Source organism: Cyprinodon tularosa, unplaced genomic scaffold (assembly GCF_016077235.1).
Source record: "Cyprinodon tularosa strain WSP-4 unplaced genomic scaffold, ASM1607723v1 ctg134, whole genome shotgun sequence".
NCBI classification, from domain to species: domain Eukaryota; kingdom Metazoa; phylum Chordata; class Actinopteri; order Cyprinodontiformes; family Cyprinodontidae; genus Cyprinodon; species Cyprinodon tularosa.
In genome coordinates, this window is record NW_024038158.1 from 57,013 (window position 1) to 75,267 (window position 18,255).

At 38.4% G+C, this 18,255-nt stretch overlaps 1 protein-coding gene across 1 annotated transcript; it reads right to left on the reverse strand.

Annotated features, from left to right (window-relative positions):
* Window positions 1-212: 212 nt before the first annotated feature.
* On the reverse strand, window positions 213-17,890 carry lonrf2 (LON peptidase N-terminal domain and ring finger 2). Its single transcript, XM_038277688.1, has 12 exons — window positions 16,751-17,890; window positions 9,238-9,356; window positions 8,164-8,286; window positions 7,832-7,987; window positions 7,201-7,423; window positions 6,709-6,808; window positions 6,477-6,591; window positions 5,807-5,928; window positions 4,515-4,701; window positions 4,295-4,429; window positions 3,981-4,130; window positions 213-2,833 (listed from the first exon to the last, which is right to left on the reverse strand). The coding sequence occupies exons 1-12, from the start codon at window positions 17,484-17,486 to the stop codon at window positions 2,675-2,677; spliced, it is 2,325 nt and encodes a 774-aa protein (XP_038133616.1). The 5' UTR covers window positions 17,487-17,890; the 3' UTR covers window positions 213-2,674.
* Window positions 17,891-18,255: the final 365 nt, after the last annotated feature.

Consider the following 18,255-nt stretch of genomic DNA (forward strand, 5'->3'; position numbering starts at 1 on the left):
GGCACTAGTGGCTCGTTGTTTTTTGGACAGTAGGCTGACAGGAAAGCGGGTATGAGAGGGGAAGAGACAAGGGATCACAGGTCAGATTCAAACCTGGGTCGGCCGCATTGAGGACTAAGGCCTCCATACATGGGTTTCGTGCGCTAACCACTGCGCCACCAAAGCACAGCCAAGTTTTTCTCAAATTTTAAGACAAAGAGACCAACACAAAACAGATTTAGAGGAGTTGTTTATTTGCAATAAAAAAATCGGTACAAGAACTCCCTTTAGAAATACACTAGGGAAACGCAGCACACTGTGAAACTAAAAGTACAGAACTACACAGAGTATTGATGTAGTTATACGTACACTAATAATGCAATTGTCTCATCTGCCCTGTAAACTGGATCCACTTTAGAATGTGCAAGTTTTAAGCTGCTGCAGTATGTAAGAAGTTCCAGTTTATTTCTAAACATAAAAACAAAAAATTTATAAATATAAGTTCTCCGCCACTCGCTATGTACTTGAACCCACACTGGAATTTTTCATGTAAATGAGTTTGGTGAGTTTGCCTTAAGTCTTTCTTATTTGAAACATTAGCACTCTGATCATTTTAACAAGTTATAAGTCCTATAAACCAGAAGCCGTCCTCTTGGTTTTATTCCTTTGGCATAATAAAGATAGTACTGCTAATTATGTAATTAAGGGGCTTCAGAATGTTGAGCAAACCCCAATAGTGTTTTCTGTGCGTAATAAAAGTAGGGGCCTGCTCATCAATAAGCTACAGTACTTTTTTTCTTCTTTTTTTTTTTCTTAACAGTCCAAATACCTCTGGGATAGTTCAATCTAAGCAAATGTAACCCCCCTCCAGATTCTAAACATGAAAAGCAATGTCTTCCACCAAATTAAATTTTGTCACGCATTTACTGCAAAAGAGGCTAAATATTAAGGTGTTAAAATGACTCATTTTTCCAAGATCATCTCAGAACCTTTTCTTTGGATTGAACATTCATGCTATATTTTTTACCACCGTTAATGCTGTTATGGAATAAACCATCAATGACATTTGTGTCTTTAGTTTTTCAAAATAAGAGAGGGATTGTTTTTGCCATCATCCAACATTTGTTAAGACAAAAAAAATGATACAAAAGGGGCCGAAATTATAGGAGAATTTAAGTGTAAAGAAGAAAAAAAAAATATATATATATAAAGATTTTAAAATAAAATTGGATAAAAACACAATTGCTTTCTTTAAGGCTACCTATATATAAACATAATGTTTATAAGGAAACCCAACAGGGTGGAAATTGCATTATTATTTTATGCATATTAATATACAGACAGTGAATAGGAAAGATTAGAGATAATGAAATTGTTCGTTGAATATAACATTTAAAAAAGGCCTCCAAATTTCATTGATCGACATAGAAAGGAACCACCTCCACAAACAGCTACGGGCAAACAGAATAGTTCACATACAACCTCCAACACTAGATCTGATTTGTCCCTCAGATTTGCTACATTAGGACATGACGCTTCAGATCAGCGACACCTGGACGAATTTCTATCACTGCTTTCTTTCTGAAACCAGAGTTTTGTAGTTGTTTTAAATTTGGTTCAAATATGAAGATGAGCTGAACAGCCACAGCTAGATATCCACAGAGGAATCGCCTGGCTTCCATCTTTATTGGTCCTGGCCCGGCGGCTGGCAAAAAATCCATCGCTTTCTTATCAGGGAATACACACTAGGTGCAAATGCTGCAACTGTGGAAAGAAAACTCACCCAGTTAGCTACTCATTGTATGAGAAAGCTTTCCTAGCGATATCAGAAACGTTTTAAAAGGGAGCTTCATTTCCTATGACATATTGAGGCTCTCCTTTGGTTCATTTTAGGCAGTGAGATAGAGAGGCTTTCAGCAATATTTTATCCTAAAATGCTGGATTTTGTAATGGCTTAAGAATAAAAAAAAATGCTGATGGTAGTCTGAAATGTTGCGAGATTGCTCTGGTTTAAAGCAGCTCTCATTCACAGATTGTTAGGATTACTGTAATTCTGAAATATAAACCAGACACTGTACAATGAGTATCAGAAGATCAAACTAAAACTGGAGGAAATATCGGTATGGCTGCATCTCTAGTCATGACAGTTAGGGCTTTCTTTCTGGCAGCTAGCTGCCATCCACCGGGTCTGTTTTTTGGCTCAGGAACACTGAAGGTGAGGCAGCAGTTTTTAGTTCTCCTACAAGGAAATTCATTTGACAGATTTTGTAAAGATAATAAGGCGGGAGGGAACATTCGGTACATTCATTACAAGTTGCAATCATGCTTAAATAAATCCTTTTCTTCTGCAGGTTTCTGTGGTGGTTAGGTTTCTTGTTATTACTGCTGAATGTATAATTCATCCAGAAGCCGCTTCGCTGTTGTTTCTGTTCCTTCAAAATAAAACAAAAAAATCCAGCACTTCCGGACAAAGTGAAGTGAAAAAATTCAAAAGTTTTTTTGTTAGGTAAAGCGAAACCCTGCAGTGAGAAGCTACACGGTCAGAACTCGGTGCTCTGAGGCTACATGTCACAGGAACGAGTTCATGAACTTCTTTAGAGTGAGCTGACAGGACAAAAGGAGTGAGTCAGTTAGTGAAGGGAGTCAGACAGCAGCGAGGATCAAGCCTTCTGAGCTGCACAGGAAGGGAAACCGATCACCGCGGCCTCTTGCGAGTGACGAAGATGAGGACCCTTCGGATGGCGATGAGGCGATCCTTGAGGGAGGTCATGGCCAGGATGGTGAGCTGGGCTCTGTTCTCCAGTGGAAGGACAGCGAGCAGCCACCAGCACCAAGCGGGACCTTCAGGGCTGGCCTGCAAGGGAACAAAACCAACAATAAACGTTAAGTTCTCAAGGAGCATAGCAACGCCTTCAGAGTGCTTTTATTTTTTAACACCAAGACTCCCAGAGTTCTGACACTAGTAGAACTCCCACTGGCAGTCAATTTGACATTTTACCCAATGGGATGCAAGAATCGTAATGATGTCATTGACCGAAATTGTTCTAGTGTGCCATTTAAAACCATTTTGGATATGCAGACCTTAAAACGGGCCCAATATATATTTTTTAGAGGCTGTATTATATGCTATTATTATATGTAGTCTAATTTTTTTTATTACAAATAAATCCGTAAAATAAATAAGACTGTTTTACTACACAGGTTTAAAGTTAGAAATTATAAATTTATTTACAGAAATTGATTGGTTCTCTCTCACGTCACCTTTTCACATTTATGACAAAAATAATGAGCTGGTTGCTGGGCGACAGTACTGAACGTTCATCAACCAAGGGAAGAATTTACAATCACACTAATAGAGCCGTGAAAATGACAGCTGTGAGAGATCAGGGTAAAGTTAACGTATTTATTTTTTAGGTTTTTATTTCATAAAAAAAGTGTCAGTTAACATGACCAACGTAAGATTGATGTATATAAAGTTCCTTCACTTCAGAATCTCAGAACCATCAAAATGACTGCCTCAGGAGATCTAGTTTAATTTTCATGCCATCATAATTGAGTTTTAAACCTTTAGTTGAGGTTTGCTGTTCTAGATCAACACAAAGTAGAAGAAAAAGATGCAAGTTTTTTTTTTTCTATTTATGCTTTCAAAATAGGAGCTATGCAATAGAAAAGTTGGTAGCTCTGCTGCCCTGAAAGCAGAAGTTTCTGATTTCTTTCTCCATGTTCTCTCTATGGATGTACTGGATCGAACAGTTCTCCATCTTTTAGTCACTATGCCGATTACTCACTCCTGTCCTAACAAACCGCTGGATTTATCCAGTTAATAACTTCCATACAGACGGACTCGATCTGGTGACTTCTGCAACCATTGATTTTTCCATTTCATACCAACTGTATGGTCTACTTTCTGTTGTTCTAATGCATTAAAACCATTAATAACTTGTGAGGGAGTCTGATCTTTACCAAAATATTTAAATATCTGGATTTTAAGGTCTTCCAACCTGTGGGTCTGGATCTTTGCTGGGAAGATGTCCAAAGTGGCTGAGAATCTGACTCTTCATGTTGTCCTTGAGCGATGTGAACCAGTTGTTGGCCTGTTCGTACACAGAGTCGTGCAGCTTCAGGAGCTCCGTTAGCTCCTCCCCTTCGACCTGATTATGAATGAAGAAGGCACAGTATTTTAATCTACAGATCTGTTTTTTTTCATCACTTTAGAAGGGATGAAATTATGCTTTGTGTGAGATCTTAAAAGCTAGATCTGAACTTTTCTAGAAATGATCCAAATAAGCATTTTTTTTTTTTGTTCCCAGGTCACCTTCCTGTCCTCCAGGTACTCGATCTTAGCAGTGTTGTAGCCGTCTCGCTGTCCGTGGCTGAGGACCTTGAACCGTGAAACCCCGATGGTGTCGACCACTGAACGGCCATCAGGAAAGAACTTCACATCCCGCACCTGTAAAAATTAAGGTCCAGCTTTAACCTATAAAGTCCGCGCGCGCCTGAAGTACGAGGAGATAAAGTGTGAGGAGGAAACCGACCTGCAGCATGCAGCCGTGGTCTGCAAAGCCTTTTAACTCATCAGCTATGCACATGCCAAACTGCTTGGTACCAGTTTCCATGGAGCGGCGGATCATGAGGCGGTAGCGCGGCTCAAATACGTGAAGCGGGCAGGGGATGGTGGGGAAGGCCATTGTGCAGACGAAGATGGGCACTTCCTGGTTCAGACTACAGACACAGAGAAAGGAGATTATCACTGTAGCAGTCATTTCTGATGATGCTCCTAAGAAAGCAAACAAATAATGAATACACCAGGGAGGAGCATAAAAACAGATTAGATTAAATATGGAGAGAATTTTGTTCCATTATTGTTGAAAGCAAAGAAAATGTATAAATGGAAATAAATCCAGAAATCAAACTAAGTTTATTTGTTTAGCATAAACATGATTCAAAGTGCTTTACATGAATTAAACAATAAAGTCAAAGAAAGTAAAGATAAAATAATGACCAGAGCAGATAGTAAAAGAAATAGAGTAACTTTGTTGTTGTTTTTTTACACTTTATTTCACATTTGTATCTCTAATATTTCAAAGTTTTGCTTTTAAAAAAAAATAGATTTTATGTTATTTTTCCAAATTTATTCTTTTCAGGTTGTTCTACCATTTGCGTTCTTTTCAAACTGTGATTTACATTCACGCTCTCATTCTCTTTACTCAAAGTTACCCCCAAAATGTTGCCAATATCTTTGCAGACCAATAGAAATTAGTCTTAGCCATCAAAAAATAAAGAGAATGTGATGATTAAAAACACTATATCAAAAGAATGCAGTTTGTAAAACAAAAAAGTGAAATTTGAAAAATAAAATTTTAAAATCTAAAACTAAAAAAAATAAATAAATAAATAAATTAGAAAATAAAAAGCAATTTGAAAACGGCAACGTTACTTTTAAAAACCTTTTAATTTAAATTGGGAAGTTTCAATTAGTTCAAATTTCCATTTACAAAACAGATTGTTTCCCACCAATAATGGATCAAAACACACTATAAATCAACTGTTAAAATATTTTAGGAAACTATATATTGGCTTAAAAATTAAAGTAATCTTGTTTGTATTTTTTTTTTTTCCAATTATTTCTGGAATGAAGAAAATGTGCAAATCTCATGAACATATGCATATCTGCATGCAGGTGATCGCATGCATGCATCCTGTGGTTACCAGGAGACACGCCTGCAGAAACACTGATTTTGATCTAAGTGCTTTTATCAAATCACAGACATTACATATAGTAAGCCTTTTAATGCTTTGATATGACTCATATTCATGGAAAACTTACTTAGAAAGCTCCTTCATTTCCTCTTCATGGATTTTCTTCCGCTCAGCAAGCTCGTCTCCAAGGTAACGACGCAGGACCTCTTCCATCAGAAAGGTTTTATTATAACCTCTGGTAGCAAGACACTAACAAAACACAGAAAACATGTTTCCTTTGAAACAAAAACCACTGTTTCATTTCCAGATTTCTTAGTTCTTTGCATTAATGTCAGCATTAGGGATTTCAATATCAGGGTTTATACAGGAATGAGTAACTCTATTCTTTCGTCATCTTTACCGCCATCAGGCTGTAGCCATGCTTCCAGACACTTTTTTTCTCTCGAAATTTTCATTTTCCCCATTCTCTAGCCTTTCTCAGTCTTAAGCTTCTTTTCCGAACATACGGCTTTACGATCAACCGGAAGCAGTTCCAAGCAAACACGCAGAACCAGTTATATCTGACGAAATAGTTTTTATAAATGTATTTTTTTAATAAAGCATTTTAAATGCTATGATAATCATATTTAATGAATTATAATGCCAATTAAAGCCTTAATTAAAAAAAAAGTATAATTTAATGACTTTTAATTACCCGCAGAAATCCTGAATATATCTGATAAAACAGGAAGTAAGGGTGTAACTCCATAGACTGCATCAATCAAACACCGTAATCATTACATTTCATGGGGTTGTACCTCAGACAGATTCTCCTTGCATAGAGGGCAGTTAGGATTGTGGTCCAAGCAGCGTTCCAAACATTTTAGGCAGAAGGTGTGACCACAGGGAGTAGTTACAGGCTCGTAGAACAACCTGGAGGAAACATTTGCAAATTAAATGGTTGCTTTTTAGGATAAACTCCCCATTTAGTTTAACATGGCATCTAATTATTGAACACATGGACTCTACAGAGCGTGTGTGTTGAATCACCTCATGCAGAGGGAGCACTCCAGGTCTCCACTGTCCAGTAAATGAGCAGGAACCACTCTACCTCCACTGACTGAAGCCGTCTGAACAGTGTTCACATCATCTGAATAAGAAATAAAAAAGCGTCACTGCATGGTAACATTTTTTCAACCTTTACTCAGCATCTACATTTATATTCACTTTAGATCCAACTAAAGTAAACATAACTTTACATTTAAACACTGTAAAATAAACAATATCTGTCTTTAAATAATGCTAAATATCTATATCCGTTTTGAAATCACAAATAGAGAGAAAAAGAAAACAAAATAACAAGAACAAATCTTTCTAATTAATAGACATTTCTCCTAAAAATCTCCAGTTCACAATTAATGATGAAAACATACAGGAGGCTATCATTTAAAATCAACATTTAACATTTCCACGTGACTGATAAAAACTAAAACATGCTGCATCAGGTCACAACGGGGTTAACTGATGTTAATCTCCTCCTACCAGGTTTGGAAAGTTTTGAAGGAGGGTTGAAAGGTGCTGAAGCCCCATCGCTGCTGTGCTTCCTCTTAAGTCCACCGTGGGGTGCTGGTAATGAAGCTAAAACGCCAGCCAGACCTTTGGAGCTGCCTTCTCCTGCAGCCAGTTCGGATTTCGGAGATGTGGGACAGAGCTCGGAAGGTGACCCGTCCACAGGAGTGCTTTTTGCTACGCCGAACTCAGAGTCCTATAGGCGACAGATGGAACGAGAAGCTGCTGAATCCGTTTGGGCTGTTTTTTTTTAAGCATGCAAACTAAATTAAAAGTTTAAGATTTGATCTTTTATACATCAAGTGTCTACTTTTTTTTTTTAGGTAAACAAACAAATTAAAAACATGATAAAAACTAATTTCTACTTTACCAATGACTGAAATGACTTTACGGTTTGGAGGAGATGGTGAAAACTCAAGATAACAAGCTCTACGCAGTCAGTAAAACATGCTGAGACTACCGTTAAATTGAATTCAAAGGAATTAAACCTATATCTAAAGCTAACAAAATGCATCAAAAACAAATCTGTCAAAACCATCTGGTTTCCTCTCAACAGATTAGGAAAACTTGTAATTTCATTGCAATTCTCTTTGAGTGCATTAACCTGTGAGGAGCAGCCTGGTTTGTGAGCCTGCGGCCTCAGGGACTGCAACAGGGCGGGGGGTTTGATCAAGCGAGTGGCGAACCCCCCCTGCAGGGGGTGCAGAGGCGTGGGCATGTCTTCATTCTCAAACACAGAGGAAAAGACCTCACTGAGCACCTGAAACAAAAAAAAAAACAACGTCCCGCGATTAATGCATTAATCCGAGCAGAGACGAATCTGATGAGACAAACATTATTATTAGGAACAATAACTTTAATCTTCTGTCTGTGCAGGAACTTGCAGACTCTACACTGATGCAGTCAGCCTGCAACTAAAAAAAAGGTCTCTCCTACCTTCTGAGCCTCCAGCTTCACTTTGGTCCAGTCTGGCTTAAGCGCCAAACACAGGAAGTACTCCTGTAAGGCCTCGTCGTTTCGGTCAGCTTTACTCAATGCTGTGGCTTTCAGACAGTGAGCCTGAAACACCAGAGAAAAAGAGAAGATTAACTGATGCTGAGCTCCCACAACGCTCTCCAAACATTTATCAGGTAGCAAACTGGATAGAAGATGGTTCGATAGTTGGAGAAAACTGACTACATTTCTAGGGATGCTCTTGTGTTTCTGCTGATGACATCTTTAACATTTTAAGGTGTTCTGTTCAGGGATTAGATGCCATTTTCACACATTATAAAATAGTATCTACAAGCTTGCAAACAAAATACTTTAAGGAATTTTTAAAACTAACACCACCATCAAAAGGAGCAGTGTACTTTCAGTTTTTTTTTCTTCTTGAATTTCACTCTTAATATTTCAAACAACATTCACCTTATTAGGTTTTATGATCTGCTTTTATCTCCTGATAAACTTTATCTTATTGATCCCAGATGACAGAGATTACCATGCTCATGCTTTACAGTTCCCACCATCAGAATAAAATCTGATATAATATGATATCAGATGTTAATCTTATGGTGGGAGCTGTAATGCATGACATCTGATATAAGGTCATAAATGTAGAATATAAGACATAAATGAGTCTATTATGGTGTGTTCTAGGTGTTTTAGAAAATAATAAATAAATAAAGTCCAAAGCTAAACTTTCAGATCAAGAGACAATTCAAAATTTTGTCAACTTTTGCAAAAGTTTCAAGAAGCCAAACATCAAACCGGTCAATGAGGTGGAAAAAAGCTCCTGCTTTCATATAACAACAATCATCCAAAAAACGGTTCAATTGATGTGAAAAGGTGCAATTATCTTTTAGAAATCCTTATATTTTACAAGGAGCCAGGATTTAAAGTCAGAAAACTTTTCTCCAAGCTCAAATGTTTAGTTTTTAACATTCATAACTAGACCTGGATAATCATTAAACTTCCAGACTTTTCTCAATAATTTCATTTCTGGCTGTGCCATTTACAACGGAGACCCACCTTCGTCCAGAGAGGTTTCAACCTGCAGAGACTGTTGGCGTCCTGCACAGCTTGGCTGTAGTTCCTCATCTCCATGTTCAGCTCAGCGCGTTGACATAGCAGGCTGCCGGCAGAGGGCACTATAGAGAAAAACAAAACAAAAGCCCAGTCAGACAGTGCTCCATGGAATAAACCTGTTTTTTTAGGTCAGACAAGTGAGGCAACAACGTAACAGAGGAGCGTGAGCAGCTTGGAACATTGTGTACTCAACATTATCATTCCAGTATCAAGGTGAATCACATTCGGCCTTGTTTGCATTAAAAATGTTTTTCTTTTTTTCTTTTTAAATAATAAATTAAAGAACTGGGTTATCTTAAACTAATGAGATGCTGCACGTTTGTAAACTTTGTCAACTGATCAAGTTTGATGTAGTTTTTAGGATCGAACTAACGGTTATAACTTTGAGAGTTTAACCCTGAATTTTGGAGAGCCAGTTTTAATAATTAAACAAACAAAACTTTTTGTACTGTAGTATTGTGCTTCAAAATCTTAACACAAGGCTGACATGTAGCTCTAAAACCCGAGCAGCTGTTTAAAAACCAGCCTGGCCACAGAGTTAGGTTATGACATCATGTGTACAAAGTGAAGGACTCGCATGATGCGCTGCACGTATCAACAATGGCTGCACGTGGGCTAGACTTCCTCTTGTTGACATTACTGTACACAGTTAAAATCAGGAGTTTGCATATCAGTGCTTATAAAAACAAAAAAGACAGACAAGCTTTTTCTTCTTTTTTTTTTAAACATAAAACTTTAAACTTGATCTGTTTGACAGTTTTAGTCAGTTTTCAATTTTCTCCACAGTAAAGGACTTTTCAACATTATTCTTTTCAACTGTGATTCCTCAAGCTTTTGCCAAATGTTTTATAGAGCTTGAGCCCAAACCGGGCCTATCAGAGTTTGGTTTGAAAGCCGTCTTTATCCAACATGATCTTTGATCTCAGTCCAGAAATTTGGGGCTTCTGTTGTGCTTGTAACTTCCATCTTATAGCTCATTTGCTTCTAGCTGTCTTTAAATTCTGACTCCTTTTTTCCCCCACATAAAGTTCTTTACTAACAAAATCCTCGTATGTGAAGCACACCAGTCCCCCTGCAGTGAAAATTATGTCAGTAGGCACCTACCTCCCAGTATAGAATTTAAAACCCCTTATTTTATACACTATATTGCCAAAAGTATTTGCTCACCTGCCTTGACTCACATATGAGCTTAAGTGACATCCCGTTCCTAATCCATAGGGTTCAATATGACGTCGGTCCACCCTTTGCAGCTAGAACAGCTTCAACTCTTCTGGGAAGGCTGTCCACAAGGTTTAGGAGTGTGTTTATGGGAATTTTTGACCATTCTTCCAGAAGCGCATTTGTGAGGTCGCACACTGATGTTGGACGAGAAGGCCTGGCTCTCAGTCTCCGCTCTAATTCATCTCAAAGGTGTTCTATCGGGTTGAGGTCAGGACTCTGTGCAGGCCAGTCAAGTTCATCCACACCAGACTCTGTCATCCATGTCTTTATGGACCTTGCTTTGTGCACTGGTGCACAGTCATGTTGGAAGAGGAAGGGGCCAGCTCCAAACTGTTCCCACAAAGTTGGGAGCATGGAATTGTCCAAAATGTCTTGGTATGCTGAAGCATTCAGAGTTCCTTTCACTGGAACTAAGGGGCCAAGCCCAGCTCCTGAAAAACAACCCCACACCATAATCCCCCCTCCACCAAACTTTACACTTGGCACAATGCAGTCAGACAAGTACTGTTCTCCTGGCAACCGCCAAACCCAGACCCGTCCATCAGATTGCCAGATGGAGAAGCGCGATTCGTCACTCCAGAGAACGCGTCTCCACTGCTCTAGAGTCCAGTGGCGGCGTGCTTTACACCACCGCATCCGACGCTTTGCATTGCACTTGGTGATGTGTGGCTTGGATGCAGCTGCTCGACCATGGAAACCCATTCCATGAAGCTCTCTGCGCACTGTTCTTGAGCTAATCTGAAGGCCACATGAAGTTTGGAGGTCTGTAGTGATTGACTCTGCAGAAAGTTGGCGACCTCTTCGCACTATGCGCGTCAGCATCCGCTGACCCCGCTCCGTCAGTTTACGTGGCCTACCACTTCGTGGCTGAGTTGCTGTCGTTCCCAAACACTTCCATTTTCTTATAATACAGCTGACAGTTGACTGTGGAATATTTAGGAGCGAGGAAATTTCACGACTGGATTTGTTGCACAGGTGGCATCCTATCACAGTTCCACGCTGGAATTCACTGAGCTCCTGAGAGCGACCCATTCTTTCACAAATGTTTGTAAAAACAGTCTGCATGCCTAGGTGCTTGAATTTATACACCTGTGGCCATGGAAGTGATTGGAACACCTGATTCCAATAATTTGGATGGGTGAGCAAATACTTTTGGCAATATAGTGTATTATTAGACCTCAGGACATCTCTAAATATCAGGGTCACAGACTGTAATTTTCCTCCTATCGGTGTGACCTTTTAGCTTCTTTCTTGGCAAGTGAAGATGTAATCAAAACAGATTTCTTATACCAAAAAATTTTTTTTTATTTTTTTATCTTCAGCTTGACAATTTACCCCAAAATCGTTTCTCTCAAATCAAACCGAAATCTTATAGGTCAATGCAAGAAGCTCTTCAAATTACAGCTCCATTTTGTCCATAATATGGCGTCAAATTCTTCTTGGTGTCACAAAACTGTTTGATTAGACTAGCGATTCTCACCAGGCATTTCATCGTGAAACACCGAGCAACTGGTCGTAAAAATTGATCTTAGGGTTGAACTCTTTGGCGGATCTCTAATAATGCACAAAGAACCTGTTTGTTTGATGCGCTGCATTAAATTCACAGGTGTCACTCCCATTTATATAAAATCAATTAAGCCATCAGTACCTTACAAACTCCCAAACATATAATTTCTGGTTGTTAGTAATATCAAATCTGCAACGACCCATCTTTGGGTTGGTTTGAATCAGAGGAGGGAACTTAATTAAGATCTGCTTTGTCCAAACATAAGCATGTCCAGATTTGAAGGTATAGTTTTAGAGACACATGTTCAATAAAAAGGTCCTTCCTTTTATTCTCGTTTCCTTAAATTAGTTGGTTGTTAACTCAAAATTATAGGGGTAGCAAACTAAGCTTTCGATCTATAAAAAAATGAAAGCCTAAATACATTCTGCATTTTTATTTATGACACTATCACTATAGCTGACATCATATGGCATCCTGCTTTCTGCTATGGGGAAACAGACGCCTGCTCTCCTTCCCTCTGTCGCCCAAAGGACACAGTAGGCATGAAGCAGTATTGATATACAGAGGAAAATATCTAGATCCTCATCCTCAGGAAATTACTACTATTTAAAGATTCCGCCTTTCTTGCTATTACAACCAAGAATATCAGATAGAGGACTCCCCAGATTCTCAGTTATGTCGAGGACCATGGATTTTACTGCAACCAAAATGTACAGTCAAGAGCCACTCGGTGTAAAAGGTATCATGTTACAACTGCGACCTATTAGGTGTCGGGTTAAATTATCAGGCTGGCTTACGTGCAAAGACTAAAGCAGAACCAGACCAAAGTGGTCTAGAGAGAGAGTAATATGTTCATGATCTATTATGCTGACATGCAAGTTTATTTTATGTTGTTTGTTAGACTGGAAATGTGCAGTCTTTGAAAGCTTAGAACAGCTTTTAGTATTTTTATTACTCAGAATCAATGTGCTACTTTTCCTTAAATTGCGACAGTTTAAGAGGACTAACAGTCCTGATTTTCCTGAGCAACTACATGCAAAAACAAAGATGTAACGCATAGCAGTGGCCTCACATGCCACTCAGGTAGCCTCTTCTCACAACATGCCCATGTGACAATGCAAAGACATCGACAGGAAGAGAACAGACAGAAATTTTGTAAACAAATACCGTGACAGAATTTCATCCTGATCAGGAAAGAGCCGTTTTGGTTCCACGTGTTCTTTTTTATGCTATTAGCTCTTCTTTTTAGCACAGATTGCAGCTGCAATGGTGCAATGTTTTCAAGATGACCTTGATTATGTCCTAAAAGAGCTGCTTAGACCATTAAAACTTCAACAACTTGCAGCCGTAAGGGCTTTTGAAAAAGATGTTTTTGTGTCACATCCATAATAAGCTGAACTCTTTGAACTATCTGCTCCTGTCCAGACTGATATGGCCGGTCAGGCTACCTGCACAGTATGACAAGGAGAAGATAAGGAGAAGATAAGGCGACCAGGCAAGACGGGTTAAAAAGGAATAATGTGGAAAATCCAAAAAAGCAGTCACGTTTAAATACCCGTTTTCTCATTAAAGAAAGTAACCTGCAAGTATGGATGGGCGATATTTTATCGTGTGCGATATATCGTCAAAGAAATTCCCCACAATAACAGTTTGAATTAATCGTTTTTATCATGAGATGACTATTTATCAGGTTGTGTTTGCAGTTGCACCACTTTGGTTTTTTTAATAAGCCAAGTCAGTTTTGCTGTTTGCATCGTTTGAATAAATTTGGAATTTGGTCTCTCACATTTCAGACTCATTTGATTGGTATCACTACAGTTTTGCAGTACGGGTGCAGTACTTGAAGTTAATTGATATAGTTTAGTGGTTTCTAGTATTTTGTAAGGCTTTCAAGACAGAATTTAGTGACAGGTTTATAATAAAAAATATTTTGCTGGTAGTTTTTATCGTTGCTTATCGTTACAGTGATAAGAGAAATTAGCATGATACATTTTTAGTCCATATTGCTCATCCCTACCTGCAAGCAAACAGCCTGCAAGGAGGGACTTTTGTTCCATTATCATTTTAAGCTTGGAAAAAGCTTTGTAACTTGTGAAAAAAAGCAAAGTGTTTTTAAAATAATTAGGCTGTTTTCTTAAAGTCGATTCTATTTCTTTAGGATTTTTTTTCCTCAAATGTTTAACAGAATAAATTTTTTTCTTTTTTTATTTCTCTAGTTTTACAAATTGCATTCTTTACCATTTATATTTGTCTGGAGTGAAGAGACAGTGTGTTAAAAAAAAAAAAAAAAAAAAAAAATCACCCTTTTTTAATTAACTTGTTTTTTATGTTTAGATTTTTTCAAATTTCGATATAGAAGCAAACATGGATGTATTCTTTAAAATTTCTATTTAAAAAAACTTGATCTTTGTTTGCAACAATAATGGAACAGAAACATTACACAAACTGGCTATCATCTGCAAGTCACCACCATTTTAACTAATACCGGTTCCAAACTGCAAAGATTTTCCATCACATAACTCCTATACCTCCAATTAGGATGCCAGAAACAATTTGCTGTACACTGCTTGACAGCTGCCTGAGGGCTAAACAGGATTTAAGATTTCCCCACCAATCTTGGAAATACTTTCATTCTCAAAAAACACTTAGAAAGTTGTGGAATCCAAAATAAAAGAGTTTCAGGCATCTGTCTTATTAAAGTAACACCAATTTAAAACTACGGTTTTCAAACTACAAGCAGCAGACCAACCATCTAGAAAAACAAAAATTCTAATATAAACAAAGGAAAAAAAGATAGAATATAAGAACCATGTATGAGAAATGATAGGAGTCTTATAACTAGGCTTAAACAATCGGGTTTAATCTATTATTTAAACAATCATCAACTAATTTAGAAATCAGTCAACCGTTAAATGAAGTATAGAGACTGTTAAACATGCCTTTAGCTGACAGAGCGACTGACTTGAGAGTAATAATTATATCAAAGTTGTACAAATATATATATATATATATATATATATATATATATATATATATATATATATCTTGCATTTAAAATAAAATAAAAAACATTTCCTCTGTAAATATGCTCTAGCCAGAACTCAAGTGGAAACATTTTAGTTTCCCCGGTTTGATTATTAATCTATTAATCGAAAAATAACAGATTAATCGATTTGCAAAATAATCTCTAAGTGCAGATTTCAACTCTCCAATTCAAAATCTTCCTTGTTATTAATGTATTTGACTGCTAAAAAAAAAAAAAAAAAGACCTTAATTATTTATTATAATGTTAGTAACATATATTAGATCTACTATTACAGAGGTAAAACCAGGCTAAAAAGGCACATATTAGATAAAAATCTATTTCTATGCATGATGCTGTTATAGTCAAGCTGCAGACACCAGAAGGCCTCCTGCTGCCTGTTTTGGGAAAACAGAGGCTGGCAGTGAAAACACTGTGAAAGCACTCCATCCCTCTGTCACCCAAAGGTCTCCACAACACAGAAAGCATGAATCAATATTGAGGCAAATATCAGCAGTTGTGCCAACAGAATACTGGGAGAGACTCATTTTGCCAGAGTTTGAGATTAATCTCCAAGCAGGAAGAAGAAGCGAACGCCTGAGATACGCATTGGTGCCGCAACAACAAATAAATAAGGGTAAGGTGTGAAAATACAGTTCAGTTCAGCTTCCTCTTACTATTCAAATTATACAGGAGTTTTGGATCAGGGTTAATTTTTTTCTAAAGTGTGCAACCACTTATTATTTTTCACCAAACCAGAAAAAGTTATTTTCCATTATAGATCATGTTCCCAAAATGGTTTTCAGTGTCTTTAAAAGTTTTTAACTTGTAAGAGACCACCACTCTGCTCGACCCCATTTCACAGCCATTCTCCCTTATAAATACAACATAATTAATAATAATTTAAAAATAAAAAACTGTAAATTAAAAGAGGCTACGGCTATTCAGAAAACTTGCTCTTAAACCAACACATATCATTAGAGAAACATCCAAACAAACAAGCACTTTATAATAGATTTCAATGGATTCAGTTGTTTTGTTACATCTCTGCTAAATCCTTTAAGCTGAACCGAAGTGAAAAGCTTATTCACCACTAGTTCAAATGCACAAACTCACTAACAGCAGGTTACAAACTCATGTCTAAAAACCAGATGGCCTAAAAAATAAAAATAACCATCTATTACTTTGTCCAGGTATTAAAAAAAAAGAATCAAACATAAAAAAAGAGCATTAATAACTTCTATGTTACCTAAATCTCTAGTCATGTCATCTATAGGTTATGAGAGCAGTTTTTTAAGCCGTTATCCAACACAGCTTGTGAAACAGTCCAATTAAAGAGAGCAGGGAGGCTGAAGCTTTCACAAGCCAAATGAAGTCATAAAGGAAAATAAAAAACATAAAGATGGACTAAGATCACAAATACGAGAGGGATAATTAAATAACTGGTATGTTTGGTTATATTAATGCATCATTCCAATGAGAAGGCCACGACACTCTGAAGTAAAAATAGAAAATAGGATATGAATGGGGCCTTGGTAGGAATTATGAGACGCGTGCCGCTTAGGTAACGAAGGACAGTGCGTCACATAACTAAACGGCAAACGGGCGCCAACTATCGGTGACACGAGGAAGTTACACAAGAAAGTAGGTCACTTACTGTTTTAATTATACATATAAAACGTCCCATTTCTGTTACACAAACTTACCTAGATCTACTGCTGCATTGAACATCTCCAGAGCACCTGCCAGGTTCTGTTTGCTCCACAGCATTTCCCCCTCGATCCACATTTTCCTGGCTCTGCTCTCAGTTTCAAACAGTTTATCCAAAAGGCAACTGAGAACCACGTTGACTCTCCTGTCTAATTTGCTAAATTTCTGTTTGCAGTTGATACAATCTTTGACGGAGTCGTTTTCTAGGCATCGTTTGCAGAAAGTGTGCCCGCACTCCAGCGTGGTGGGCTCCTGTAGCAGGCGTTTGCAGAGGCGACAGGAAAACAAGTCCAGGGTTTCATGTTCTTCACAATCCCCATCGGTGAGATTCCCTTCCTGTCCGCCGCTGCTGCTGCTTTTCGTCTGCCCGTTTTGGGTAACGGGGAGGCCGAGCTCTTTGACGCGGAGTGTCCGGGCGATGGTTTCCACCAGGACGGCCAGCTCCTCCGGGCGCAGATGGCCCAGGTTGGCAGCGATGCAGTATGCCTCTAGCGCCTCTGATATCCGCCCCGCGCGGGCGAGAGAGTCGCCCTTCCTCAGGCACAAGCCCCGATCCGGTTGCTGGAGGTCTGCGAGCTGGGACGTGTAGATCTCTACGGCCAGGTTAAAGTCACCAGCCCGGTTGGCCTCCTCGGCTACATCCAGCATTTCAGGGCAGAGCCCCGTAGCTGCAGGGCTGGAGAGCGGGTGGAGAAGCAGGTCGCCCTGGTTAGGCAGAACCCCCGTCTCCATCTTCTCCTCACAGTGATTTAAAAAAAATAAATAAATAAATAAAACACTCAATGTCTTTTTGACCAAACCAGCAGGTTCCCAAAATGTTTTTCAGTGTCCTTTAAAAGTTTTGATCTTGAAAGAGACCACCGCTCCACTCGACCCCAATTCACAGCCATTATCTCTTATAAATACGACATAAATTAATAATAACTTGAAAATAAAATAGTAAATTAAATGAGGCTACGGCTCATAAGAAAACGCGCGCTTAAACCAACCCATATCTTTAGAGAAACATCCAAACAAACAAGCGTTTTATAATAAATGTCAATGGATTCAGTTGTTTTCTTACATCGCGGCTAAACCCTTTAAGCTGAACCGAAGTGAAAAGCTTATTCACTACTAGTACAAATGCACAAATTCACTAACAGGTACAAATAACACTAGCAGGTTACGAACTTATGTCCAAACTAGATAGCATTAAAATAAAAATACAAGTAGATTTACGAGTCTGTTATGTTTGTGCGAGACAACGAGAAAGCTTTTGCTAACAGAGATTAGCTAACACCAACTGCTGCTTTACCGAGCTCCAAACTCTTTAAAACGAACCCTTTTAGAGCCGGTATTCCCAAAACCTTTCAAGGAATCCGGTTATCGTCGCTCCGACTGTAAAACCGAGAAAACAGCAGATAAAACAAAGTGTCCGTCGGAGAGAAACACTGCACTGCTTTGCTAACTGTCTTCAGCAGCTAAAGCTTCTTTGGTTTTCACACAGTTCGCTAAAGCGTTC

Excerpts from the sequence above, each read along its gene's own strand:
- lonrf2 (XM_038277688.1), bottom strand. The coding sequence starts at position 17,486 with ATGGAGACGGGGGTTCTGCCTAACCAGGGCGACCTGCTTCTCCACCCG. Across the intron at positions 6,809-7,200 it reads TTCAAAACTTTCCAAACCTG|ATGATGTGAACACTGTTCAG; the intron begins GTAGGAGGAGAT and ends TTTCTTATTCAG. Across the intron at positions 4,702-5,806 it reads GAAATGAAGGAGCTTTCTAA|TCTGAACCAGGAAGTGCCCA; the intron begins GTAAGTTTTCCA and ends CTGTGTCTGTAG.